Genomic DNA, 26,684 nt, shown 5'->3' with positions numbered 1-26,684 from the left:
GGAGGGAAAGTAATGAAGGGCAAATCATCCTTTATTTTTATTAAATAAAAATAACTTTTAATTCCTTTGGCTCCTCATCACACTCAGACCAGGCACACTTTGGGGTTGGGACCATGACTGCAAGTTTGCACAGCATCAAAAACTGAGCCTTTGCTGGTCCAGCCCTAAGAAACATTAATTAACAGCTAATTAAAGAGTGACATTTTCACTGTGTGTGGGATTCTCTACATAGTAATGAAAGCTGCAAATCTTATTATACAACAGGAAGGGAACCAGCAGTAAAACCAAGTTTCCCCAAAGAAGCATCTTCAAGGCTGCAAAAATCTCTTTTTATTTCAAATGCTCTGAGCATGGTCACTGCCCCATCTTGTGGGCTCAAGTGTCAGGAGGTAAAGCAGGACAGATGTTACTCTTTGAATTAGAGCACAGGAGCAGAAAATGCTCCATGTTCTTTAAATCAGCCCTCCTTGCACAACCTAAATCAAATCCCACCTGTCCAATCCCCACCACGTTCAGCAGTTTTAGGATGGGTTCATAACACTTGGGCTGAAACTGATTTCAAGCGTAAAATTAAGGCACTAAATTACATGAAGTGACAAAGAAGGGGAATGTTTGTCCTAGCAGAGCATTAAATGATGCATTAACCTTGTCCTTTTTATAGGAACACGTGAAATGTGCTCAAGTTCTGGCAGCACAAGGTCAGTGTGGTGCCAGAAACATCCTGAGCCTGAGAAAGGCCAAAGACCCCCTGGTTATTTTGAGTTTTTGCTCTGAGCAGCTCAAGAGTTGCTGCCTGTGGTATTTCAGAAATTAAAACAAAGCATTTGCCATTCTTTAGGTGGGAGAAAACAAACCTGTGACAATTTTCTTGTACGACACCAAAGTTCTTCCTTGCTGGAACACAGCAGCTCCTTTGTGCCTCACTTCTCTGAAATGGAGTTGGAAAATTAACAGCTCTTCCTCATGCTCTGAGGGGAAAAGGAGAGAAGTGTCAGTATTTAGGATTTATTGCATTCTGCAGAGCTCAGACACACTGGATATCCCTTCCTCCCTTCTAATTAAGTAGATACAGCTCAAACTGCCTCAGCTGGCACAGCAGCCACCAAGCCAAGAGAGAGCTCCTCTTTACGTTGCCATTAATAGCTGGGATGTATTAATTATAGTAATTTATGTCTTTGCATGAGTGATTACTCTCGTGCTGATGTAGATATGATTGCTTTACAATACTAATCAAGAAATAAGGATGATAACAAGCATTTATGTGAAACGTGAAGCTTGTGATTTAGTGAGGGATCAGCGAGGCAGCTCTGCCCTGTCGATCCCTCTCCTCCTCCTCCACAATTCCAGCCCCTCTCCATCAGCTCCACAGCCACAACACGTATTTTGGGGATAATCTTCATATTTTCTCTCAAACAGTGATTTGAGACATGGCATTGCCATCTCTCTTATTGCTAAAAGTTGGCACTTGGCCATTCTTTGCTTTGCTGCATATTTTCTTTCTTTCTGCTTTAATCTTTTCATCTATTTTAGATTTATCCGGGGGTTGTTGGCTGCTGTTGAGTGCCAAAGGGATTCCTGCCAACTGTTCTTTTTAAACCTTTAGAAAATCCAAAATAATTGTGTTTTAAAACCAGATTTTTGTCTGCTGTTTATTCCCCAACACTAAGTTTTAAGTGCTCCAAATGTAATCAAAACAGAATGGTTTTATTTCCGCTCCCCTCAAGCGCCATGAAATGATCTGTGCTCCCCTGGAAGATCACAGTAAAATGTTGAGGACACTTGTTTTGTTTGAAAGGCACCATTTTCTAACAGAAATAACACTTTTCCATTCATTAATCTCAGCAAAAACCCAGCCTGTTAGAGGATCCCTGCTGAGGAACTTTGGTTTTGATTAGAACAATAAAAAAGTGATGCTAAAATGAAACTCATGAATACTTCTCTCCAGCAGATACCACCAACTGCACCCTCAATAAACCCAGATAAATTCAGTATTTAAGTTTTCCCAGACCAATTTTGCTCTGTTTCAAAGAGAGTTCTAACACTAGAAAGCAAGAATTATAAAACAAGTTGCAGCAAACCTTCCTTGAGCAAATTAAACAGCTCATTAAACAATTTGCTGGTTATTTCTGTTTGCTGAGGGCATGTGGCTGCTTTTACCTTCATGGTCTGCAGATTCACATTTTAAAAAAATGGTGGATTCCTCGTGCTTTTTGCTCACTTTACACCCATTTTTATTCCCAGTGCATGTTTTAAGAAATATCAACATGTTCTAATACACAAGCTCTTAAAAGCAGGCAAAAATAGTGTTGTTTCTTTAAACACTGGGAACAAAATGTAACTTCAAATTTTATTTAAACCTGTTCCTCATACTGCTTGAATCCTTTCAGATAAAGAGCAACTGATTAATTCCAAACATGTTTTACCTACTCCATTGCCCAGGCTGAATGTTTTTTATTAAGCTCTGGATGTATTACAGTGACAATTATGGGAAAAAAAATCCAGGTTAATTTACCTGCATGTTTTAGAACCAGGTTTCTCTGAAAAACACTTAATCTTGTTATTTCTGAGCACTGACTTTAAGAGAAATTCCTGAAATTCTGCATTTAATGCAATTTATACATATTCAGATAGAGCCACCTCTGCTTTTGAAGGGACAGGGACACTGCCCTGTGATGCCACATGAGCAGCACCAACTCACAGCACCTTTCAGTCAAAATAAAAATTGAAAGCAATTCAGATCTTCACCTGGAATCCAGTGAAGTCAATTCCAAACTCTCCCACTTGGAGCTGTTAACACTGTGATCCCACCTCGGCAGAGTGACCATAGGCTCATGGGGAATTAAGTTTAATTATGAATTAAATTTTGCAAAGAACAAAAAGCTTTTGCAAAAACCACACCCTTAAATCTTCCACTTGCTGACACCAAGTGGGCAGAAGGCTCAGCACCATCAGTTTGGATGTTTAGGAGCACTGAAGTGCTGTAACCTGCCAGCTATATTGACATAATTAAGCTAATTGGGAGTTTTGGCCTCAAATGCTGGGTTTTAACTTGTTTAAAGCATCTCCAAGTTCCCAAGATTCCCCCAACTCTTGAACTTTGCCTCTGCAGGAGAGTTTAAACTCAGGTTTGAGATCAAAGTGACAAACAAGCCTGCAAACAAGCTACAGATGCAGCTGCCTTTGCTGCTCAGAGTATTTAAGGGCTGATCTCTGCAGTAATCACACTCTTGGTGTCTTGTTTAAACTCTAATTACCACACTAAACCCTACTGGCATTATCTGCAGTAAACACTCTGCAATCTGGGTACATCTTCACCATTTTACAGCACATTGTAGGAGTGCTCAGTGTGTTTATTAAAAATGTGCTGCAGAATGCAAAGTCATTCCTTAATGCAGTAAAGTGACAGAACACAGTGTTTAAAAAATACTTTAATAATGTATATGTAATAAAACACTTTAACTGTCACCACTTTGTAACAGGCAGAAAAATGTGTCTACACGAAATCCTCAAGTGTTTTGTCAAGCTCAGGTGTTTTGTTGGAGTCCTTCTGCTTCAGAGACATTTCCAGCAGCACCACCTGGAACACAGGAGCAGGGTCAGGAAACCAACCTTAATCATCATTAATGGATTTGTTAATGAGTGAGATATCATCAGAAAACCTTTTGCTCACCACCAGTCAATCTGCCGGTAATTCCAGCAAGTTTGGGTTAGTTTCATCACATGATATCAAAGGGAAACTGGTACATTTGTGGCAGAAGCAAGACCTTTATCCCTTTGTCTACAGCGCAGAAACAGCTGCTCTTACACATTTACTGCCTGTATTTTAGTCCAAGTTGTTTTTTTTGGCCTAAAACTTCATAAATTATACATTTAGAGCAGAAACATTTCTGCAGAAAAAGCCACCACGTGCAGCTAAGAGCACAATAAATAAACTCACCCAGCACTGTCCTGCTCTGCTGTGTCAGTGCCCTCCACAGGACTCGTGAAGAGCTGTCACTTCAGTGGGTGCACATCAACAACCAGCACGTGGCAGCAGAGACCTGCAGGCTCTACCTAAATACAGCAGGAAATAAATATCAGACACACAAAATTATGGAACACAGGTGAAGTGAGAATACACATCTCGAGCTCCCTGTATCCTATAAACCCCATTCTAAATTTACACTTCAGCTGGTACAGAATTCTACACAGTGCACTGAAACCCATCACTCACCTGCACATCAGGGCCAGCTCCCCACCTGTCCCCTGTCCTCTTGTGTCACATCCACGTGGGAAGCCCAGGCTCTGCAGAGGAAGTGGGACAGAAGGACACAAAGGTGAGATGTTTTCTTGGAGAGCAAGCATGGTGGATTCTAGAGGATGAATTTCGATGTCCAAGCTCCTGTGTGTAGCTGCATTTCAGACCAGAGTCAGGGTATCGTCAGTTCTCGCATCTGACGGCACTTCCTATTCAGGGTTATCATCATCAACAGCCATTAATTAACTCCTCTAATTAATCACTCAAAACACTAGCTTGTATCTCAAACACTCGTACAATCTCCCCTCTGTGTATGAAGCATTAACTCTTAACTTGTGTGGACACAAAATCAGTTTTATTGAGTTTTTATTTAACTTAAGATGTAATTTGCACAAGTTATTTTTCACTTGTAAAGGCCTGGAACCTCTTAAACAACTTTGCACACTTTAATTTATAGAAAAAAAAAACAAAACCTTTACCTTGTTCTTTACTTCAAGACATCTTCCTGCTGTGGAAGTAAAACCAAGAGAAGTATTAATAGAATACTCTTCAGCAGTATAAAGTAGATTTATACAGGGGAAAAACAGGAACAAAACCAGACCCTCGTGCCCAACTCTGCTTGTGCTTCCACCAGTGTTTATGTCGATATGAATCACTGGAATATTTATATCGGACAGCTATTAGTAGTCAGCAATCCCCTCTATATAATTTTTAATCAGGAAATTTTTAATTATATAAATTCAAAGTAGCTGAAGTGTGCAGCTCGCAGGATTGCATTTATCAACAGGGCGATTTTCAAATTGAAATCGCAAACATTCCAATGCTGTAGGGTGTGATTTTTGATCACACGGAATGGGCCTGGCACACCGAAAAATCAAATAAGAGACCAAATTGCTGAAACAGCGCCATAAAAACCGATGGCCGGCGCTGGATTCCGAGCGCTCCCCACAGCAGCGTTACCTGCACGGCCCTCATGGAGCTCCGGGCAGGGCTGTGCCGGCAGCGTGTGAGCCCCCCCCACACACAGCCGAGCCCGGCAGAGCCCTCCCGACTTACCGGGGAGGATCTTCCACAGCCCTGGCGGGGTCCCGGCGCTGCCGGCGGGGTCGCGGTGCCGGTGTCGCCTCCATGGTGGCCTGAGGGACAAGGGCCGTGAGCCGCCACGTGCCGCGAGGCCGCGGCCCCCCCCGCCCCTTCAATGGTGCGGCCCGGTCCGCGCGGCCCAGGCAGGCCCGGCGGCCGCTACCACTGCCGAGCTGGGGGAGCAAAGGCTTTAGCTCGCTCACGGGTACGGGCGCTCTGCTCGGCAAACCGGGCCTGCGCCTCCCCGCTGCTCGCCCGGCAGGCCCCGAGCCCAGCTCCAATCGTCCGCACCTCACCCGCTTCAAGGGCACGAAGGAAAAGGCGGGAGTGCTTTCGGCGACCGCTTATAAAGACTTGGGCCGTACCACCCCGCGGCGGGGGTGGGCAGTGCCATGGCTCCACAGGCGGGGGTGCGCCGAGGCTTCCATTTCCTTCCGTGTGGGCCAGGAGCGAGCGGAGCCCCGGGGATCGCTCAAACCCCAGCCCCAAAAAACCCCAAACTGAGCTCACCCCAAAACCAGCCCGGCTTTAGGCACCACCTGAAGGTAGAGAGAGGCGACAGCCCGGGGCGGGGACCCTCGTGCCGCCCCCGGCCGGGCACAGCCCCGGGGAGCGCCGGCCCTGCCCTGAGTTGTGCTTGTTTTTCCAGGAAAAGTGGAGAGGTCGGAGTGATTTCAGGCCACTTTTATTTAGAACAGAACAGCTGTTTTTAAATAAAAGTTCCACTCTTTTTACATTGTGTCATCTTGAACTGAACACAGGGTGTTTCGGTTTCCTTTTCCCTGCTAAATGCATCAGCCATCCTTTTAAAAAGAAACACAAAGCCACCTTTGCGTTAAAATTTCACCCTCCACGCCACGTGTTCAGCCAGCCTGAAGAACTATTTATCAAAAATCCACCTTTTCCAAACTGCAAAAACTTCCTACGAGAAGGAATAGTGTGGTGCTGTAACAAATCACCTAAAATTCAGTTTTTCCTCTGGAGGCACAGACCCTCCAGCAAGAGCCAAAGCCAACATTCTCCTTTTTTGCAATTTTAAACATGAACGGATTTTAGTGAAATATACAGGTCATCTGTGTCTCCCTATCAAACATCAATTTCTGCATCAAATCACTGTAGCTGATGATATTTGGGAGGTGAGTTAAAAAATCAAGAACACATTAGCTAAGGACTAAACAGCTGAACACAAAGAGAAGGGGACTTGCAACAAAATTCTCTTTGCAATCTCTCGATCAAATAGATGGAAGTTAAAATGTTGAGGAAAAAGCACTGACTTAAAATTCAGAGTTCATTTTTAATTACCAAATCTCAGAATTTCTTGCTCAGGTAACTAAGGAAGCCCAAACCTGGAAAGAATTCCCAATACCAGCACTCTTCAAGGCTTCTCTGTACATCATAAAAAAGCAAAACCAGGCACACTCAGTTACAAAACCCTCTCTCTACAGGTCTCTTAAACCATAAATCTCAATTTTTCTTGCAGCTAAGCAAGCTCCTGTGGGCTCAGTATTACACATAACCCCCCAAAACCATAAAACTACAGTCCTGACCAGTGTGGGGGAATTTTTAAGGCGTATTTCTGACAACCTGGAAGACAGAAGTGGAGTTAAGGGTGCCTTTTCCTGAAACACAGGTCTGTGCTTGATTTCACACATCTTTTATATCAGCTAAAGAGATCCTCTATTCCCATTAGTTTATCCTTCACCAGGCTTAAATTAGGAATACTGACATGGGAACACCATCCAATGGTTCCCAATAATCCAGGAGTTTTGGTGGAGGAGGTGGATGATTCCTTTCAGGAAAAGGAAAGGTCCCAGTGGATTCAAAGCAGTGACACAATACAAAGATTTACTGGCAAAAAGACATTGGTGAAATCAATTTTATCAGGATCTGGAGAGATGGGTGTGGTTCTCTGGGAAATCTTGGGGAGAGGATATTAATGAAAGCACACGTTTAAAATGAGTTATTACAGTGATCAGACATTGCAGGCGTTTCTCTCAACAGTACTTTTATGAGACATTTATATATTCAATAATTAAATATAAAATCAAGGATGAATGTCCCAAAACAAGGAAAGAGTAAGGCTTGAAGCCTGGCCAGCCCCCAGCTTGCCCCTCCAGTCGCTGTGCCTGTCATTTGACCTTTCATTTGACATATTGCTATCCTCACACATCATAAAGCGTAAGAAAAGTTAATTTTGCAGATTCCTTGCTGAAACCTCAAACCTACTTCAACTTAGTACAAAAACAGGGAGGGGGCAAAAAAAAAAAAAGGAAAAATTTGCTTGTTAAAAAGCAGAAATGGGGAGAGAAGTTCAGATATTTTGGACTGACAGAACCAAGGATCAAGGACAATGCAAACAGATTTCAGAATATTAAAATGGTTTTGCTACCTGTTGTTTACCTGAATGTGATGTGCTGCATTATTCCTCACTCAGAATTACTGGCAACATGAGAAAAAAAATAGCAGTTGCACATTGATCAAACCCTTGTCCTACCCAGGGAGGGATGAAAATGTGCAGATAAAAAAGCTGAATGGAATAAGTCACCCATGTCCACATCCACGTGTACTATACAGGAAGAACATCCAAAGTATTGACAGGAGACAGTGGTTCTAAAGTTTTCTTTTTCTCTTTCACTTCTATATAGATAGAGAACAGCACAGAGGAGAACACACTAGAACTTTCACTGTGACCAACAGCAAGATTCTCACAAATATAAAAATGTTTTCCAGCTGTTGGATTGCTTCAGGACATAATCCAGGTGGAATGACAGGAATATAATCTCTCCTCGTGGAAAAATAGCAAAAAAAAAAAAAAAACCCAAACCCTCAGGGATTTACACAATTGTCAAACATCCACTTTGGGAGTCCTGAATATCTCAATCCCTGCTACAGCAGAATGTGGCATCACCAAAATAAATGAGCAGGATTCCTTGGATTCTGGTGGTGCCACTGGGATAACTACATGGATTTTAACTGTAATAAAATGCGTAACCTGGATTTACATTCAGTGTGTTGGAAGAAGGGAATGTGATAATCAATCCCTTCATGCTTTATCCTTGCTGGCTGCCCACCCAGGAAGCTTTATTGTTATTACTTCAAGAGGAAAGGAAAAGTGCTGGTAAGAGCCAGAAGGGCAAGGCAATGATCTGGATCATGAAATGCCCTGTTCTTTGGATGAAGTGTGTAAAACATTTTGTTAAAAGCCTCCATGATGAAAATATCAAGAACAGAAAAGGTCTCCTTAAAATACAGAGCATTTCTGTCTCATCTTTTAAGTTCAAAGCTTGGGGGAGAAAATGTTTTGCTACAATTCACTACAGGTTTGCTGTCATCAGCGGAGATGACAATGCCCTACGGAGCACAGGGCCAGCCACAGACTCCAGAAAAACAGCTTTGCTTTAAGTTTCAAGTGGTTTACGCCTCTCTTGTTGTAGAAAAGGAACAGAGACACTTCTGGAACCTTCACTGCAGAGTCTTTGCCAGTGTCCAGCTTTTGGCAAAGGGGATCCTGCCACGCTGCGGAGTCACCACCAGGAGGGTCAGGCTGTGAAAACAGTCATGATTCAGAGTCTGAGCCAGAGCTGCTTTCCCGGCTGATCTCGATTTGTAGGGAGGGTAAATGATCCAAGCGACTCTTTTTTTGCCTGGACTGTTCTTTCTCCTTAATGAGAGCACCCCAAACCCTCTGCAGCTCAGAGTCATCCTCCTCTGGAGATGCCACAGAGTTTTCAGCTTTCTCTGGAGTCTTTTCCTGTGTCTTCGGAGCAGACCCCAGTCTGGTCCATAAATTACCTAAGCAGATGAAAAACAAACATTTTTAAAAACCCAAAACAGACAGGACTGAGAGGAAGAAGTCAAGGAACCAATTCTTAAACTCACTGCAACTCTTCAAACCCTTCATACTCCTCCCACCTTACTATTTAGCATAGAACTGATTATGCTTTGAAGAGTAATTGAAATTAAGCTGCAGGAGGCTCAGGGCAGCCTTGTTCATTGTTCCCTATTTGCAGAGGATGTTTAATTCACATCTCAAGTGCCTCTGCATTCCTGACACTTGTTTTGGTGCCCACAGTTTGAAAGCAGTCTTTGATCTTCAGCACACCTCCATAAAAATACTGCTCCCAAAAACCCCCAGCTCCTCCCTACGTGTATTTAGATTTCAAAGCTTTGAACAAACATTTGCTAATTTATCCTGAATTTCATTCAGCATCAACCCTTCATGGCTTTCTGCCGGAATTTCTCTTAGACTCCAAACCCAAAGGAACTGCAGCAGGACATTTTCTGCACAGAACTAACCTGATTTCTTCTCTCTGGTGTCAGAGTAGAGGCCTTTTACATCTTGTTTGGGGATTCCCAGCCTGCTGTGCACATCTGAGATTGGTTCTCGACGAGGAGCACAGGTACTGCTTGGAGCTTTGATTTCTGGAGAGTGTGGCCTTTTTCCCAGTCTCTGCCTCACATCTGGGGATATTTTCAGGGATTAAAATGACAAAAAAAAAAAAAAAATCCTGTTGCATTTACTCTACCTCTGCCAGCTCAGTTTATGCTCATTCACTACTGAAAGTAGACAGATTCTCTGTTTTTATATTTTCTTTAGTTTTTTCATTTAAGTCTTTCGTACTCAGATTTCCTGGCAATTTCTGCAATACAATTTAGCCAGATTTCATTTCAATTTTGGCAATAAATTTGACATTTAATGATTCAAGTTGTGCTCTGTCCAAAAGATAAAAACCTAACTTATCCCATGGCCTGCTGCTTTTCTGGTGCAGCAACAGAGTGTGTAAATATCCAGAAGGAGGTAAAATTCCATGAAAATTGTTCTGCCTTCAACAATTCAGGTAACAGATACCTTGATTTAGAATTCTACCACTGCTTGGTATTTGGCAGAATAAAATAAAAAGAATCCTAAAGATATTGATACTTAACCCTTGATGTGAATTTTGTATTCTGAAGTTTGTCTGGCTTAGCTGGATGTTCCCAATCTTACAGGGGGTCCAGACATAAATACGAAGGCAAAGGGAATTTCAGGACCATGTATAAGCTTGTCAGAGGCCCAAAATGGGCAGGAGAGATAAAATATACAAACATAATTTTGACATTTCATTCATACAAAAAGGTATTTTTCACTTATCAGTCAGATAATATCACATATGTCAGAAGCAGCTGAAATTATACATGTTTAAATCAAATAAGTTTTTGAAGCTCAGAAATAAATCCTGCCAAATTCAAACACACCCATTTTCATGTAATACACATTTTTTGTGTATTTTTGTGTATTTTTAAGTGTAGTGTTTCACATTTGATTTTACCTTCCTTGTGTGCTGTTTCTCAGCTGCAGAGAATCTCTGCCTCAAGGAGGGAGCAAATAAAAAAGGACAAAGTGGGGGGAAATTGGCACAGGCAAAGAAAATGGATGGAAATCGACATCACTGAAAAAGCTTTCACTAAAGTGTACTTGATTTTTTCCCCAAAGCAATTCTTAACTCAATCTCTTAGTGAGGACAAAGTGTGTGAAATAGATTTTAGTGTCAATTCTGCCCAGGAATGAGTGATAAAATTACCTGATTTGACAGTGCTGTTTGTCTGCCGTGGCCCAGAGTTATTCTGACGTTTCTCTTCCAACAGGAGCCTCACATCTGCAACTTTCTCCAAGGATCCTTTGCTGCCAATCCTGTTTTTGATGTTGCTGGTGGCTATGCTATCTGCTCGCATGGAATTCCTAAAAAAAAATCATAGACCTGATGTCCTCTAAAGAAAATTCAATCTAGTATCATTCTTAAGGCTTTTTATATGGAAAATTACATCACAGAAAATAATAAAATCAGGATTTCTCTGCTGAGAAAAAGAAGTAAAAACAATGCTTAGAAGCTGTTCAAGCCAGAATCCTAAATATAACAATAATTCCACAAATACCTGAGTATCCATTTCAAGGCATCATCAAAATTGTTGACATTTTAATGAGTATGACCACCCTAGTGAAGGGACACGTTATTTTATTCATCTACCATATATACAACTTTAGTTAGTAAGCCCACTGTGAACATAAATTCTTTTTTGTCATCAGCAATTGAGGGTTATTTTTCTTTCTGAGATAAAGAGTAAGGGGCAAAGAGAAAACAGAAAGAGGAGTTATTTTTCCCTGTTAATTGCAGTAGTTTGCATAAATTTCTCTTGATTCTACTTTGAGTTTCATTATTACTAATAAGCAAGGCTAGAGAGATCTGCAGAAGAAGCTTTATTTAAAAAAGTGTTAATTCTATTAAAAGCCTGGTTTCTGTATTTCTTGTTAGAATATCTACAATAAAATTATAATAAGAACTGAAAAACAGCTTCAAGTTTGTCTTCAAGCTTTGATAGCTCTGTCACTAAAACCAGGAAATGCCTCTTCACTGATGATTTTAAAGACTAAGAAACTTTTACCTTATGTTTTTCAGCTGTGACTCCACCTCATCTGCATACATGGTCATCTTCATGCTTTTTTTGGGCGAGGGGGTGGAAATCATTTTCAGTTCCAGGTCATAGTCCATCTCATCCGAGTCCGAGGCGCTGGCGCTGGATCTCCTCGCGGCGCTGCGCTCCCGCGACTGCTTGAAAGCCTGCAGCTCATCCCGGTACTCCACCACCACTCTGTCATCTTCATCCATGTCCTGATCCTCCTCCTCCTCCTCCTCCTCCTCCTCCTCCTCGATGGGCTCTTCAGGAACATTTACCAAGCCTGCAGCAAAGCAAACACATTCTGATCAACTGAATTTTAGCATCTCTAGAAAGTACTTGAAAACCAAACCAAAAAGAAAATCACTTCGCTGTAATAAATGATCTCCTATAGATGAATCTGTAGTTGTTTTAGCTCTCTCTTCTTAGAGAGAATATTTTGACAAATATTTTAAGTGGACTAAAACTGCCACAGGACAAAATGTCCCTCGTGTTCACTTCCTCAGAGGCCTGGCCAAGCACAAAGCTGGACAGAGTAATTAAAGTACAACTGCCTCTTGTGGAAGGTGCAGTTCTTCCTTCCTAAGCTAAGCACAATTCCCAGGATCTTACAGGGTTCAATGTGCCAGCTGCTGGCTCTGCAAAAATCCTTTCAAGTCCTGCAAGCAGCAATGCCAAAAAGAACACGAGTGTCATTATTATGAATTTATCACAGACACTGATTTAAATAGAAACAACTTCAATTTAGTCATCACCAGCACTCAGACATCTCTTCAGACAGCACTACATGACCAACATGGAAAATCTTCCATGAGATTCGACACATCCATAGCTATATTTTTAACAGGCCAATCACACTGTACTTGTCTCATATCAGGTTTTTACACCTATTGTTCTTCTACCTTAGGCAGCAGATGAAGATATACAAGCCTAATTATTTAGTAGAATTTTCTCATCTCTGTTGTTTTACATTTAGAGATCGCTTTTTAGAGACTGGGAGAATTGACTTAGCAAGTATGACAAATTGCCAGGAAGGCTTTTTCCTTTTTTCACCCCTTCTTTTGGCCTTTGATGCCACAGTCCCCATGCCCTAAATTTGTAAAAGAAAAATGTCACATAAAAACCAGCAGCTATTTTGGGAAGCAACGAGCAGAATCAAGTTTCCGCCTCAGGAATTTCCTGTAAACTCTTGCTATTCAGATTTATTTTTTTAAGAAAATTTCCACACATCCCATGGGATTGGTGAGACACTGCTCCAGATCCTGCCCAGCCCTCCGTGTCCCAGTGTCCCCACAGGGCTGTCCCAGTGCCACCAGTACCAGAGTGCCGATGTTTATAGGGAGGAGTCAAGCCCACATCGTCGCCAATCAGCGTCCTCTTCTTGATCACATCCCGATGGATCCGCCGGGAATGGTACCTCCTCTTCCTGAAAATCAGAGAGAGGATGACATTCCTGCCACAGGAATTATGGCTCATTCATTAAGCTCTAAATCCTGGATGAAGGATATGCAATTATCAACTACTTTAACAGCAGACACGTATTTACGTCAAATCTGTTTTGAATATAAACTTCATTTTCATGAGAAAATTGTCCCCTTATAATTCACACTCACATTGCAAAAACATTATTTACACTGAAGCATCTACATAAACTAAATAGAAAATCCACAAATTAAACCAGTTTTAGATTAGCTTGTCCAATTACCTGCAATGTTCCAATTCCTCTGTCCAACACTCACCAAGAATTGCTAAGAATTCCTTTCATGCCTCCGTAATTTGGATTGCCATATTTCATGTAATACTGGCTTCTCCTTGCAGCTCCCAGCTCCTTTTTGTCATCTGCAAAAAACAAAAACATAGGAATTTTCCCCTCTTAGAGTATAACTTACAGCACAGCATAAAAATAAATAACCATCCAAAGACAGACAGTGAGACTGAGTGTGCCTTAAAATCAGAATTACTTCACCCTCTTCCACGAAGGATTCAATTTTGCTTACACCTCTGGAATTTCTGCTCCCACCACAGCTTTATCTGTGTCTAGAAACTTAATTCCAGGGAGACTGGGTTTCTACAGATCAGCTTAACAGGGCATTACATCCTCCTGTCACTGCTGGAGTTTTCACTCTCCTTCCTCATCACCTTTCTTTTCTTAATGAATGTGCCACTTCCTTCATGGTCCAGAAATTATATGGATTTCCATTTTATTCATTAATAAAATGAGTGTTTAGCAATAGTTTTTACTAATCCCTTATTGGCATCTCAAGTTATATCCATATTTATAAAATGTGGAATTTACTTCTGGAAAAAGGCATCATAAAACCTATGCCATGGAATTGGGAAGAATGCCCTGAGCCCAAGATACAATTTCCAGGTACAAGAATTTTTATACAGCTTGAACTGGATATAATTGACATTTCCACAAGAAATGTAGATTTATGGCAAAATCTTAACACCTAACAATCAGCAAAAAAATAACACTTTTAAATAAGAAGTAGGCACTTAGAGTCATTAATTAGTCAACAAATAAAACTACAACAAGCAATGAATTTGGGGTGCTTGTTAAGGTGGTCATTTACCTTTAGTAGCAAATCTCATGAACAGCTTGTTTCCTTTAGCCAGTTTATTGGCAGGGCGAAGGTCATTACGCAGGAGAGAATCCTCTTCTACTTGGGAGAGGGCATCCAACTTTGGGGGCAAAAAAGGTATTTTGGACTCAAAAATCAAATGACTGTTGAACAAAAATAGGTTGCTTACAGAGAAGCAATCAAGTGATTATGAAGAAAGTCACTTTTCAAATGATGCTCAAATGAGCTCTGCTTTTTCTTCTTGACAAGCTGACGTTAATTTTTAATGTAAATTGCCCTGAAAATTTAAAATATATCCTTCTCTTGCTCCATAACATTAACTCAGGTTATTAAATCCAGTAATTGTCAAATGACTCCATATTACTGACTGAAATACACAAAATAAATAGCACAACTTGGACACTGATTTTTTTTTTTCCATTTCATATCTAAATGATTTTATTAACAGGTTTTCATGCCTTCACACAATGATTAAAAAAAACTTCCTTTTTCATTTATAGCTGCTTTATAGAAACTCAAATCCAGACTTCCATGATGTAGGAGTATTCACTGAGCCATTCCTAAAGGAAATCCTAATCACACCTATTATTCCCTCAGCCAGTGAAGATTAAATTGCTGCCAGGACATCACTGTGTGTGCTGATTCCCACAGATCCATGGGCAGCCTAAATCCCATCTAAGCACTTTCCCAGCTGAAAGGTTGTTGCTTTCCATTATTGTTCTATCATTGCCTCCTCTCATCAGAAAAGAGAAGCCAGGCTCACTCTTAAATGTTCCAAAATCTTTTTTCACAAAGCACTTTACACTGAGATTATCACCACCTGCACCCCATCTCACTCCCCACCTAATTTATTTTGATAATTAAATTGTGAATTGCAAATAGAAACCTAAAATGCTGTGAAAACTTCACACCAGCCAGAGCAAAACTTCCACAGCAGAGTTTCCACTTCCCCTCTGTACTGACCTCCACATCACTGGGATTGTCATCCTCAACCTCGCCTTCTTCTGTCTCATCATCAGAGCTTTCCTCCTGTTTTTCTAAGGAAAATAATTGGGGAACAAAAAACAAAACAAAGCCAAGCTCCATTTTAGTGTCAACCTCATTTGATTTATGATCACCTACATTGTCTGAGATCAGCCTGAGGTGCTCTCCTTTCCCCTGAGCAGCCTAGGGAATAATCAAAGCAGGGAATGCCTATGGAAAAGTGGAGCACGGTGAAATTCAGAGCTCTGCGCCTGCAGCAGCACATGTGCATCATTAATTTAATTCTTTGAAAGCAAATGAAAATGCACTGCCTGTCAGGATTTAGTGTGTTCAAAATCAGAGATCAGCAAGGCCAAGGCACTAAAGGCACATAAAAGCATTTCCTTCCACCTCCTTTTCAAATATCCAATACTGACAGTGTAAAAGAGGTTATTAATCAAAAGCTTAGAGATGGAGAGTAGCAAAAAGAAAAAAACCCTAACCTTAGTAACTTCATTTTAATGTGAAATAACTAAAAAATAAGTGCATGCTTCTAGAACTGCTGAAATTGCAAGCTGCTTTGATTTTTCAGTTCTCTTTAGCTCAGTGTAAGAAAATTCATGCTGATTTTTTTTACCAAAGTCCCCAGGAAATAAAATATTGTAAAAAAAGTAATGACTGTGGACAGCTATGAATTGTTATGATATGCCAATATCATTTGCAAAGATCTCAAAGTACTTCATAGGCCTAAGATTAAAAAATCCTCTCTTTCATATTTTAGAGTTCCTTATCTTAAATCTCATCCAACAATAGACTTAAAAACTTAAAATAGAGAGTGGCAGCTGTTCAAAAGATCCTGAAAATATTCCTGAGTGAAAACAATAAAGCACAATTAACCAAACTGAAACCAAAGAGAGAATTTAAGTAAACAAATTACCTAAACCAGAAAAATTAAGTTCAATCAGGGAGAGTATTCATGCATTTTTCTCCCTCACTATTTTGAAGTTTCTCATAGCACAGAAATGTCAAAATGTCTAAACAGCCCTGAAATTCCTATCTAAAAAAAAGGAATGTAACCAAGCCAAATGACTCCAGGGTATCTGTATGGATCTCACACCTTAAGATGTAATTGAACACTCTGTACTTTCTCTAATATCCCACTTTTCCAGAGGAACAGGAGTAATTCAGATGACAGTTCTTATTTTCAGATGGGGTATAATGATAATATAATATGCAATTCATAGCAAGCAGGATTAAATATATATATTTATGCTCCATTTAAGCAATGTCCCTAACCTCCAAAAATTTCATAACAAGTCTTACTTGAAGCTGTATTAACATTTGTCATGACAAAATTAGTCATGTGGATGGTTGAGAAGCCACTGCTTTGTGGAGAAAAGGAGCAGGAAAAGAGGGTGAATTAGAAGAATCTTTAAGTTTAACAAAGCCTTAAATACCAAATTTCCCAGAAAGGTTTTTGGAAGCACTGCAGATATCTATCAGAGAAAATGGCTACTTGCATTTCAGTCATATACAGCATTTTTAAGCAGAATCTATGGAAAAGTTAATAAATCTAGCAATTTTTTGCTCTGTATCGTGATAGATTACCTCCAACCACAGCACTCACAGCAGCCTAAGAGCAAAACCGTCCTCAGGTAGCAAAATGCTGCTTTTAAACTTTCTCACATAAAAGGAAAATAAATTTACAACCAAGGCAGTCAGGTACCAGACTGATCACGACACTGAGATGTACTTTAGCTGCTCTGCTCTTTTATAACCAACCTTTTAATAACTTCTTTCTTAAAAGGATAACAGCCAAATTTAGAGCTGATACACACCCTGGTGAAGTGATGCACTGTCACGCTGCTGTGAGGGTTATACTTGAAGGATGGTGGTGCATCAAAAAGGGAATTAGCTGTGGTATTTCAAAAATAGGCCATTTTCTCACACCTGCTTTTTGCCCGCTTTGCTGCCTTTGTAGGCACATCACACAGAGCTATTTCTGTGCACATGTCCCACTATAAATACCAGCTCTCAGTATCACCCTCACCTAACACGTTTAGTATCGACTGAATTTCTGCTTTTGGTCTAGCTCCAACCCACCTTTTAAGAAGCAGCTTCTTCAAAAGGTTTCCAAGATGAAAGCCTTTTTTAAAGTGGCAGAATACATTTACCTGCAACTATATGATAGAAGCTCCTTCAGTAATTTAGGTTATGCAATACCCCAGCACAAGTTTAAAGTTTCATTGATTTAATGAGATGATGGCTGTATTTGCATATCTCAATCTACCTTTCTTGTTTTTTTCAGCTGTCTTCTCCTTATTGTTTTCTCTGCTCTTTGTTTTCTCCTGATCAGGCAGGGAACTCATATTTATTAGAGCCCGTGTTGCTGTCACTTCATCAAGCCAGACCACATTACCTGGGACAAAGAGAAACACAAAACCCAAATGCAGTTGGTGTCATCAAGGAGTCACATCCCCCTTGTCTTGCTGGAAGGAAATTGACAAAAATTTAGAAATGACAGAAAAGCTATCAGATCTCTTGCAGGGAAAGTCATATTCTTGAATACACCTGATAAGCTGGAGGACACACAATTTTCAGCTGGTTACAAAACACAAGAGCTGGTCAAAACCCCAAAATCACTGAAATGCACAACCATAGATTTGAGAGGCTTCCTGAAAATAGCAAATTAGGGCACTGGATCGGGGTCAGTGGATCCATGTGTTCCCACAAAAATGTGATTAAAGGAACAGCAGGGGGCAGGAATGAAGCCTGGATATTTTTCCCCTTTAGCAACTTAACAGAACCTTGGACTTGACTGCAGAATTCTGTTAATCTTTTCCAAAAAGCAGGAAAATAGGAGGGAAATAGGAGACTGCTCAAGCACTTTGCACAGATTTTAAAGTGCACAGGTTCACAACATCATTCAGGATGTGCCCTAAGTATCAGCAGATGGTACTAAAATATAACTTATTAGGCCAATTAAAAGCATTTCATAGATGTTGAAATTAAAAGAGCTAAAACTGCTTAGGAATAGGATTTGAACAAAAGCTTTCTGCACTTAGTACAAATACAGCAACAAATGTCTCTGTTCTGCTGTTAAGCAGAGTGGATTCAGATATTAAGAAAACTGTACAGTGACCCAAAATAAGGGAATCTCTCTTAAATGACTCAGACAGGAATTACAAGGTGAAGAACGCACAGATATTAACTTCAATAATTGGTTAATAAATCTATTTTTTTTTTCAGTCTGTCTAATCTTCCCATCTCCAAATTTCCAAAACCTTTACCATTTAATCAGTTTGAAACACGAAACACTAAATCCACCTTTGCACTAAGTCACCTTAAGATGTAATTCAATTGGGAACACTTAAGATTTTGCCATGATGCTAATCTATGCTGAAAAGAAAAAGCATTTTCTTGATATTTTCACCAAGTGTAGCTGACATGGTAACTCAGACACAGCATGAAAATTCACCATTAAAAAAAGATGTGTAATAGCTATAACTGGGTATTGTTGCAACCCCAAAGCCTTGATTTTCACATGAATTTACTCATGTAGCATTTAAGAAAACACAGTCTTCGAAATGAAGCCTCAGATGGAGTTAAGCTGTGCATTCCCAAGCTCATGCATCAGCACAGGTCCATCCAGCAGCTCTGTACTGTAATTATCCACCCAGGGCTCATTGGGTTTCACATTTTCTATCAGCTTGTGCCAGCACTTCAAGTTGTCACATACACTGACTTCAAGGTCACCAGTATTTTGTAGAACACCATCTATTTTGTCTTGCACTGGAATAGAATTTCTTCAGGGTCACTCCAGAGAATGAAGCTACTGATTCTCAGCTTTTAGCCATGCTTGTCAATAAGTTTCCAGCTATTTGGAAAACCCTGCACTGGCTCCCATTTCTTATTATGTGATTTCAGGCACAATCTCAGAGTATTCCAGTTCCATGATCCACAAAAAAACTCTTCTACAGCCTTCAGAGTCGGTGAGGAAAGCCCAGCTCTCCACCACCTTTGATCTTGCTGATGTCACTCCCCAAAACAGCCCTCACCACGTGTACCCACATTCCTTTTCCAGCCCATGGAAATCACACCCAGCTGCCACCTCCTTCCACCCACCCATTTCTCCTGAAGCATGCACTACACGAATATGGCAACAAATCTCCTCCTCCTCCTCCTCCTCCACACAAAACCATCCCAACCTGCCCAACTGCACAGTTCAATTACCCTCTCTAAGATATATTATTTATGTCAAGATGGAAGCGGCACAGAATTTTAGATCTTTTTCCCCTTAGAGATACAGCTGTGACCAGGTTTAAAAAAAAAAAAAAAAAAAAAGAGTAAGAATTACAAATACTCTGTTTACTTACATGAGGTATCATCCAGCCACTCAATATGAGCAGGAGGATACTCTTTGAAATAGGCAAAGATGTCCTGGGTACTCATCTCATCCACTCCACAAATGTAAATGGTGTCCAGTCTTACTTTAGGAATTGCTAGAAAGAGAAAAAGACACAAGGTGGTACTTATGCCAAGCTTTCAGATTAGTAAAATGTGAGTTTATAAGGCAGATACTCTAAATAAACGAAAGAGGAATTAATTGAATTGAAACATGACATAGACCATAACTTAATTTATTCTTCCACAATGCAAAAGTTCAATACATTTGGAATTAAAAGAGATTATAAGCACTGGTAGATACAGAGACTGCACAGCAACCAAACAGCTTGAAAAACATTTTTTTCCTCTTTGAACACTGCTGAAGTGCTATCATTAAGTGCTAAAGAGCCAGAACAAAACAAGGCCCTGCACAAAGCACTTCCACTTGTATCACCTGATGGGGAGCTGTTCCAGGCCACAGCTTAGCAGGTCCAAGCTGCCAATTGGAAAAAAGCCTTGAGAACTAACTCAAGTGCCAAAAGCACCAATCTGTTGTGCACACATCTCCTGGCTTCAGTTCCAGCTTGCCATCAGTGCAGCTTCACTGTGTGTACAGCACAGAGTCTGATCTCCCTGTGCACAGGACACAGAGTCCTCCACATGTACCCACACACTGCTCCAGGGATTTTACAAAGCATTTAAAGACCCTTAAAGCAGCACTGATCCAGAAGGTGAATCTTGGGCATGCAGCACTAGTAAATAAGGCACACAAAAATTGTCTTTGTGTTGGGGTTGGTAAAACAAAGAGTGAACTGGCAAGTGTCACACAGGTTAAAAAATAATGACGTGCAAAAGAAAAGGTGGAAAAACCGCGAAGTGATTCCTTTCAGCAGTAATTTGGAAAAACCTCTGGGAATGTGGAAACTATTGCAGGATAAATCAAGTCAAGACACTGTGAGGAAGTAACTAAAGAGGTCTTTGCTCCTGACTGCTAGATGAACTCGTACCTTTCTTCATCATGTCCCGGTCCAGGGCCACGTTCCTCTGGGCCAGATTCACCTCAGCCCGAAAATGGAAGCGTTTAGCTCTTTGTTCCTTCTTCTCAATTGCTTCCTGCAAAATGCAAAACAATGCACTCAAACAGGAATCAGGAGAACCCTCAACAAACTCCACTGAGGATATTTAAAATCTACCAGACAGCAACAATTTATGTTAATGATTTTATTAATTCTGGAGAGAGGTTTCAGAATGTGCAGCAGTAGTTCACCAAAATATTTCAGTGCCACAGACCAGTTTTTGTGTAGGTTCAGCCGTGGCAATCAGGATGCATGGAAAACAAGGTATCTTGGACAACACAGACTCCATCATGGAACAGGAACATTATCTAGTCCTTGCTAACAAATATTAAACACAACCTCTCTTCTAAAAGAAGCCTTTCTACCACAAGCGAAATTCATCTTTGAAAATTACAGAGTTTTTAAAAATATATACAAAGGTGTGAATTTGTTTCTCTAAGCATGAATTTAACACTGGAGAGCTGGCTCCAGAGAACATTTTAGACTGGTAACTCAGGCTCCTCTTACGTAGCTCATGAGCAACAGCCTGCCTGGAACTTGTGCAGTTTTGGGAACTGGATGAGAAGCTCCTTGTTCTCCAGATTTTATTAGGAAGCATTCTAGGTTTTTGGATCTTTGGAATACGCACTGTGATTCACGCCAGCTGTCTGAACACCAGGCTAAGCCTTTGTGCATATTGGGGAAGAAATGAAATGGTTCCACTTCTCCAGTGGCAAAAATGACATAATGTTGAAAAGCACAAAAATTACCTTGGAGGTTACATCTATTCCAGTGATGAAACTTCCAGCTTTGTTTTCATATCTCCTACTGGTGTCCTGAAACAAAGCAAAACAGTGATGAAATCTCAATGAGCACTGAAAGCAACACACTTGTTACACTGAAAGAGGCACCTGATTATTTCTACAAGAAATAGATCCTCTTTTCCTTGATTCAAGCTACATCCCTGGACAGAGAGGCACTCTGATGTCAGTGAAAGTAAAAGCACATGAACTGAACCAAACTTCCCTCATTGTAAGGATTGTTTCTTTCTACAGAATTTAGTTTCTGTATCAGCTGCTGCCAAGCTTTTACTCTCTCAGCAATACAGAAAAAGTCTTCAAACATCTTTCCCATGTAAGACTTCCACAATTCTGGGTTTGGGTATACTTTCCTTGTAAAACATGAGCAGATTTAACAGTGATATCTGACTACTGAAATGTCAGTTTGCAGCTTTTAATCTCAGAAAGTGAGAACACCAAGCTACATCCACAATGAAACAAGTAAATTTTATTCCTATCATTATTTCAACCCCAAATTCCAAATACCAAGGTGAAACACTACTGTTTTGATACTGAGGGATGGTAAAATCGGAGAACAAGGGGGGAAAAAAGTACAAGTTTCCTCTCTACCAGCCCCTGGACCAATGACCCAATTCTGTGCCATCCACTGTCTGCATCATATCTAATGGCACCTCTTCATTCTGACACCATCAACTGGCAGAAGTTTGGAGCTGGAAGAACACCTCTTGCTTTCTTTAGGAGTAAACGTGTTCTTTACACTTGTGCTGCAAGAATTACTTTGGCTAAAGGACCATTTCTAGAAGTAGGTTAGTCTCAGTTTAGAAAGACTGAAGAACACACACAATCCAACTGCTTTTCTTAGTAACAGCATCAAATTCCTCTAACGTTGCCAAATGGTCAGAGTTACTAGAAAAAGAAAAGCAAAATAAACATGATTTTTAAAGCTGAAACCCCCCACTGTCTGAGGTTGACTCACGGAGCACAAGGAAGTACAGCACGGTGCTGTCTCTCAGGCCACATGTTGGGTAGAAGCACAAGCACGTTGGTAGACCAACTAATTAAAGATTAGCTTCCGAACCAATTTTCACCCAAGTTTTGAGAGCAAAAGTGTACTTAGGATTTTAGAACCGTGACCCATTTTTAGTCGTTAAACCTAATCCTACTAAAACTTGTACAGAAACAATCAGCGAGAGTGAAAAAGGGCAGAAAAACATCAGGAAGGAAACCCCCAAACCCCGCTCATCCAAGCCCACACTCCGAGCTCTGCTATCCCGCGATCAGCCTCTGCTCCCCGCTTCAGGTATTCCCTGTGTTCCCTGCATCAAACATCCCCTGTCCACTCTCCCACCCACAGCCTCCTCTACACCCCAACACTGCACCCCAAATCCTGTTCTCCACCGCCTCCTTTATTCCATTCCTTCCCAAGCACATCCCGCCCGCTTTCTTAGGACTCGCCCCCGAGTCCCCTCATATCCCCGCTCCCACATCCCCGCTTTTCCCAAGAATCGCCCCCCAAAAGCTCACAGAGCGCTCAGACACCCCCAACCGCCGGACCCAGCCCCTCCTCGCCCACACCTCTCGGCCCTCACCGGGATGAGCTCCCGCAGCGAGCGCCTCACAGGGATGGTCTCCAGCTCGCCCTCTTCCACCTCCATGGGCTCGGGCTCGGGGCCGCGCGGCTCCGCCGTGGTCGTGGTCGCCTCCGCCTTCACCGAGATCCGCAGGCCCCGCACGGCCGCCATGGCTCCGCCAGGCCCGCCCAGCGCGGCCAGCGAGACGAGCGCGGCGCGGAACAGAGCGGCGGGGCGGCTCCGAGCGCGGAGAGCGGCCAGGAGCGCCGGGCGGGCGGAGCGCAGCGGCCCGGAGCGCCGCCCGCAGCACCGCCCGGCCCGGCCCCGCCGTGCGCCGCCCCGGGGCACCCCGACATCGAGCCACCCCCGAGAGCCAGCCGAGCCCTTCAACCCAGGGCGCCTCGAGCCCGGCACACCCTGAATCCGACGCATCCCCTGAGCCCAGCGCGCTCCGAACCCAGCACACCCCGAGCCCGGGGCACCCCGAATCCAGCGCACGCCCGAGACCCAGTGGACCCCGAGCCCGGTGCACCCCTTCAGCCCAACGCACCCGGAGCCCAACGCAACGCGAAACCAACGTACCCCGAATCCAACGCACCCCCGAGACCCGGCGCACCCCTGAGCCCGGCACATCTCGGGCTGGACGGAGCCGGTTCATGGCCCAGGGGCTCAGGGTGGAGAACGGCCACAGAGACCGGGCAGAGCGCGGCTATAGCAGGCGAGAGGGCAGCCCCGCCGTGTCCTTGCGTGTCCCCGGCCCCGGGGAAAGGCACACGGAGAGCAGACAAACACAGAACTTAAGTCCTTCCAAAAAAAGGGCTGTTTTTTTTTTTTAACTATCTGAACTCTAATGTTCAATTTCCCCGTCCATACTAGCAGAATGTTACACCTCTGATAAAATCAAACTGATTCTCAGCTCGAAGTTCTCTGCAGTGTTGTGTCCTGCTGTTCCGAGGCTCAGTTATTCTCTTTGTCCCCTTGTCCCAAGGTGTTCAGGTTGTTCCAGGAGAGCAGCCTTGACTCCTCTTGGCCTGAAGAGACCGCACCTTTCACCAGTCCCCATGAGACAAGTTCTTCATTCCCTTATTTACACTAATGAGCTCCATTCCCTCACACACAGCAGACCAGAGCCCTGTTCTAGCTGAGGAGTTGCTCCTGCCTTGGCATCATTATTTCACACCACAACTGCCAGGCTACACAACCACATCCCATTGTCATTGTGTGTTATAATCACACCACTAAGAATTCCTATTACTTCTCCAGCTGCAGGACCCTTTTCTCCAGCTCAGGCTGCTCCACACCTCATTTCTGCACACGTTACAAATAAACCCTCTCCAGTCCATCCCCTGTGACACGTCACTTTCCCTCTGAACTGATGGTACTACCCACAAAAATTCAAATTTAGATTTTGTCACAAAGACATTTCCCAGCTGGCAGCAAAAAGGCTCCTCCCCTTACACAAAATCCAGTGGGGTCAAGAGCTCATTCTACCCATCACTCATGCCAAGATTATTTATTCTCAAGTCTTCACACAGAGCTTGTTACACAATGGCTCATGTCACTGTTCACCAAAAGTGCTACATTTGGCGCTGACATCCCACAGCAGCACCTGGCAGGAACTTCTGACACAGGTGACACTTCCAAGCCAGGTGTGAAGCCAGGTTCCAGGCCACGTGAGATGAAGAAAAGGAATAAACAGGGCACAGGCACCTCTTGCGAGCAGCTGAGCCTGAACTAATTGCGAGAAGAAACATTTCTGAGGAAGAAATGCTGTTTCTTCAGGTCACAGGGAAAAGAAACCAAGAGATGGAACTTTTCCTCCTTTAGTTTTAGTTTAGTAAGTAGGACACAGTATTGCCATGTGATCTGGACCAGCCTGACAAAGCCAAACCCTTCATGGAGCAGTTGGGACAGGGTTACATGACACCAGGTCACCTTGCACCGCTGTCAGCAGAGCACAGATGGACCTTGGGCTAACCCAGGTGTTTCCTGATTTTGTTTTAACATCCCGTGGATGTCACCTCGGGCAGAACATTGCTGTTCTACAGCCCTCCATACTTGGCACCTTTTCAAGATTCACTCACTGCACTCAGCAAGAAACTTTCTACTGATTGACTGTGGCTTTAGACACACTGCCAAAATTTTAGAGCTTCTTAGGAAGGAACAGTCTCTGGCTAACTGTAGGGACAATAAAATCAGGAGAGGGAAACCAAACCTGGGTACCAGTGAGGCTTTTTACTGCCAGGTGGGTGAATAGAATGTTTTCACAACATTTTGTAATTCCTTTCAGGATCTTGTCATTAACAGTGAATTCTTCAGCATTCCAAGCTGATTTAGTTTTATTCTTCTGCGACTGTGTCCCAGACCTTTGATTTTCTTTCACATTCCTCTCTGCAATCCCTCTGCCTGTGAAAGACCACCTGGACTTTTAAAATGTTAATTGTTTTCAAACCTGTAGGAAGCAGATTTGGGCAGAAGGACTCTGCCTTGTTGTAGCCTTTGTGCAGCAGGGATGGGTCAAGGGTAATAAAGTACTGAGGGATGCAGCATTTAAATAGAGGAGGAAAAAGAAATTTGGGGACGGCTACCAGTCATTACCAGAAATGCAAAGTAAGGCTTTCAAAAATAATGAAGGTGAGAAAAGATGTGGACAGCCTGAAAGTGATTAAGGCCAAGTTGGATGGAGCTCTCAACAGCCTGCCCTAGTGGAATGCCCTGGTGTCCACGGCTGGGGGCTGGACCTGGATGATCTACGAGGTGCCTTCCAACCCAAACTATTCCATAATCCTATGAAATCATTCCAGCATAAAAACACACCACGGGAGGGACTTAGGGCAGGAGCGTTATTGGTTTCCTGGCTTTGACCAACAGAGGGTGCTCGTGCAACAGAATTCCCAGCGTGAGCGAAAAAACCTGATGGAAAACACCAATTGCTGCAATTTTGGGATCAGCTGAAAACAGGAGATAGGGACCGGGAAGGGAGGGGAAAAAGAACAGTCTGTGGGCCCTCAAAAAAGGAGACGTTTTTGCATGGTCTGTCAGGAGTCAGAAAAATGGTGAACTTTGCCCTAATAAAGTATTGGTTGATTAGTTAGTTAGTTCGTTAGTTAGTCTGTGGTCTGTGAACACTGAACAGAACGGACAGGTGTTCCTGCAGTTATGATTTAACTCTCCTGCCATCCTGGGCTCTCAACAAGGATCTGCAGCTTTTCACATCTGTGAAAAACCCATGAAAGTGTGTGTGCTGTTCCTGCAGCTGGCCAGCAAACCCCACATGTCACCACGGAAACTGGGACGGGCTTCCAAATGGATCATGGATCAGGGCTCACTCCTACCTCCAGTCCATCTGAAGAGTGAACAGCATCAGCAGAGGAAGGATGTTCATTAGTGAGGCTGAAACCAAGCACCTGGTGTTCTTTTATGGATTTGATGAACCACAGGCTCCTCACCTGTAAGACAGAATATTTTCTCACTGGGATACTGTGAAGGTTAGTACAGCCATGACACACTGCCAGAGTCCCATCCAGGAGACAGCTACAAAAGGAGACAGGCACTACAAAAAAGCAGGATAT

General features: G+C 42.4%; 1 protein-coding gene, 1 long non-coding RNA gene and 2 other non-coding genes across 5 annotated transcripts; all 4 read right to left on the bottom strand.

Moving 5' to 3' along the window:
- Window positions 1-3,410: 3,410 nt before the first annotated feature.
- LOC106628333 (uncharacterized) lies at window positions 3,411-5,642 on the bottom strand. 2 transcript variants are annotated; one of them, XR_001331667.2, is made up of 6 exons: window positions 5,524-5,632; window positions 5,294-5,373; window positions 4,717-4,745; window positions 4,214-4,284; window positions 3,938-4,053; window positions 3,411-3,577 (listed from the first exon to the last, which is right to left on the bottom strand). It is a non-coding gene; the product is annotated as an uncharacterized LOC106628333 (long non-coding RNA). The 2 variants fall into 2 exon arrangements; XR_001331665.2 differs by having other exon boundaries at window positions 5,294-5,642.
- LOC148182634 (small nucleolar RNA SNORD65) lies at window positions 3,649-3,722 on the bottom strand. The gene has a single exon (XR_015774471.1). It is a non-coding gene; the product is annotated as a small nucleolar RNA SNORD65 (small nucleolar RNA).
- On the bottom strand, window positions 4,397-4,470 carry LOC148182633 (small nucleolar RNA SNORD49). Its single transcript, XR_015774466.1, has one exon. It is a non-coding gene; the product is annotated as a small nucleolar RNA SNORD49 (small nucleolar RNA).
- A 1,540-nt stretch (window positions 5,643-7,182) lies between the features above and the next one.
- NCBP3 (nuclear cap binding subunit 3) lies at window positions 7,183-23,295 on the bottom strand. The gene is made up of 13 exons (XM_005525806.3): window positions 23,131-23,295; window positions 21,512-21,577; window positions 20,694-20,799; window positions 19,677-19,802; window positions 17,591-17,719; window positions 15,301-15,374; window positions 14,329-14,437; window positions 13,492-13,591; window positions 13,072-13,178; window positions 11,741-12,035; window positions 10,882-11,039; window positions 9,617-9,781; window positions 7,183-9,112 (listed from the first exon to the last, which is right to left on the bottom strand). Exons 1-13 carry the CDS (start codon window positions 23,281-23,283, stop codon window positions 8,877-8,879), a joined length of 1,824 nt encoding a protein of 607 aa, XP_005525863.2. The 5' UTR covers window positions 23,284-23,295; the 3' UTR covers window positions 7,183-8,876.
- Window positions 23,296-26,684: the final 3,389 nt, after the last annotated feature.

Source organism: Pseudopodoces humilis, chromosome 23 (genome assembly GCF_049639895.1).
Source record: "Pseudopodoces humilis isolate 2021_Gansu_Grassland_sample_001 chromosome 23, ASM4963989v1, whole genome shotgun sequence".
Taxonomy (NCBI): domain Eukaryota; kingdom Metazoa; phylum Chordata; class Aves; order Passeriformes; family Paridae; genus Pseudopodoces; species Pseudopodoces humilis.
The sequence above is the reverse complement of the archived record's forward strand: the minus strand, read 5'-3'. Positions and strand labels throughout refer to the sequence as shown.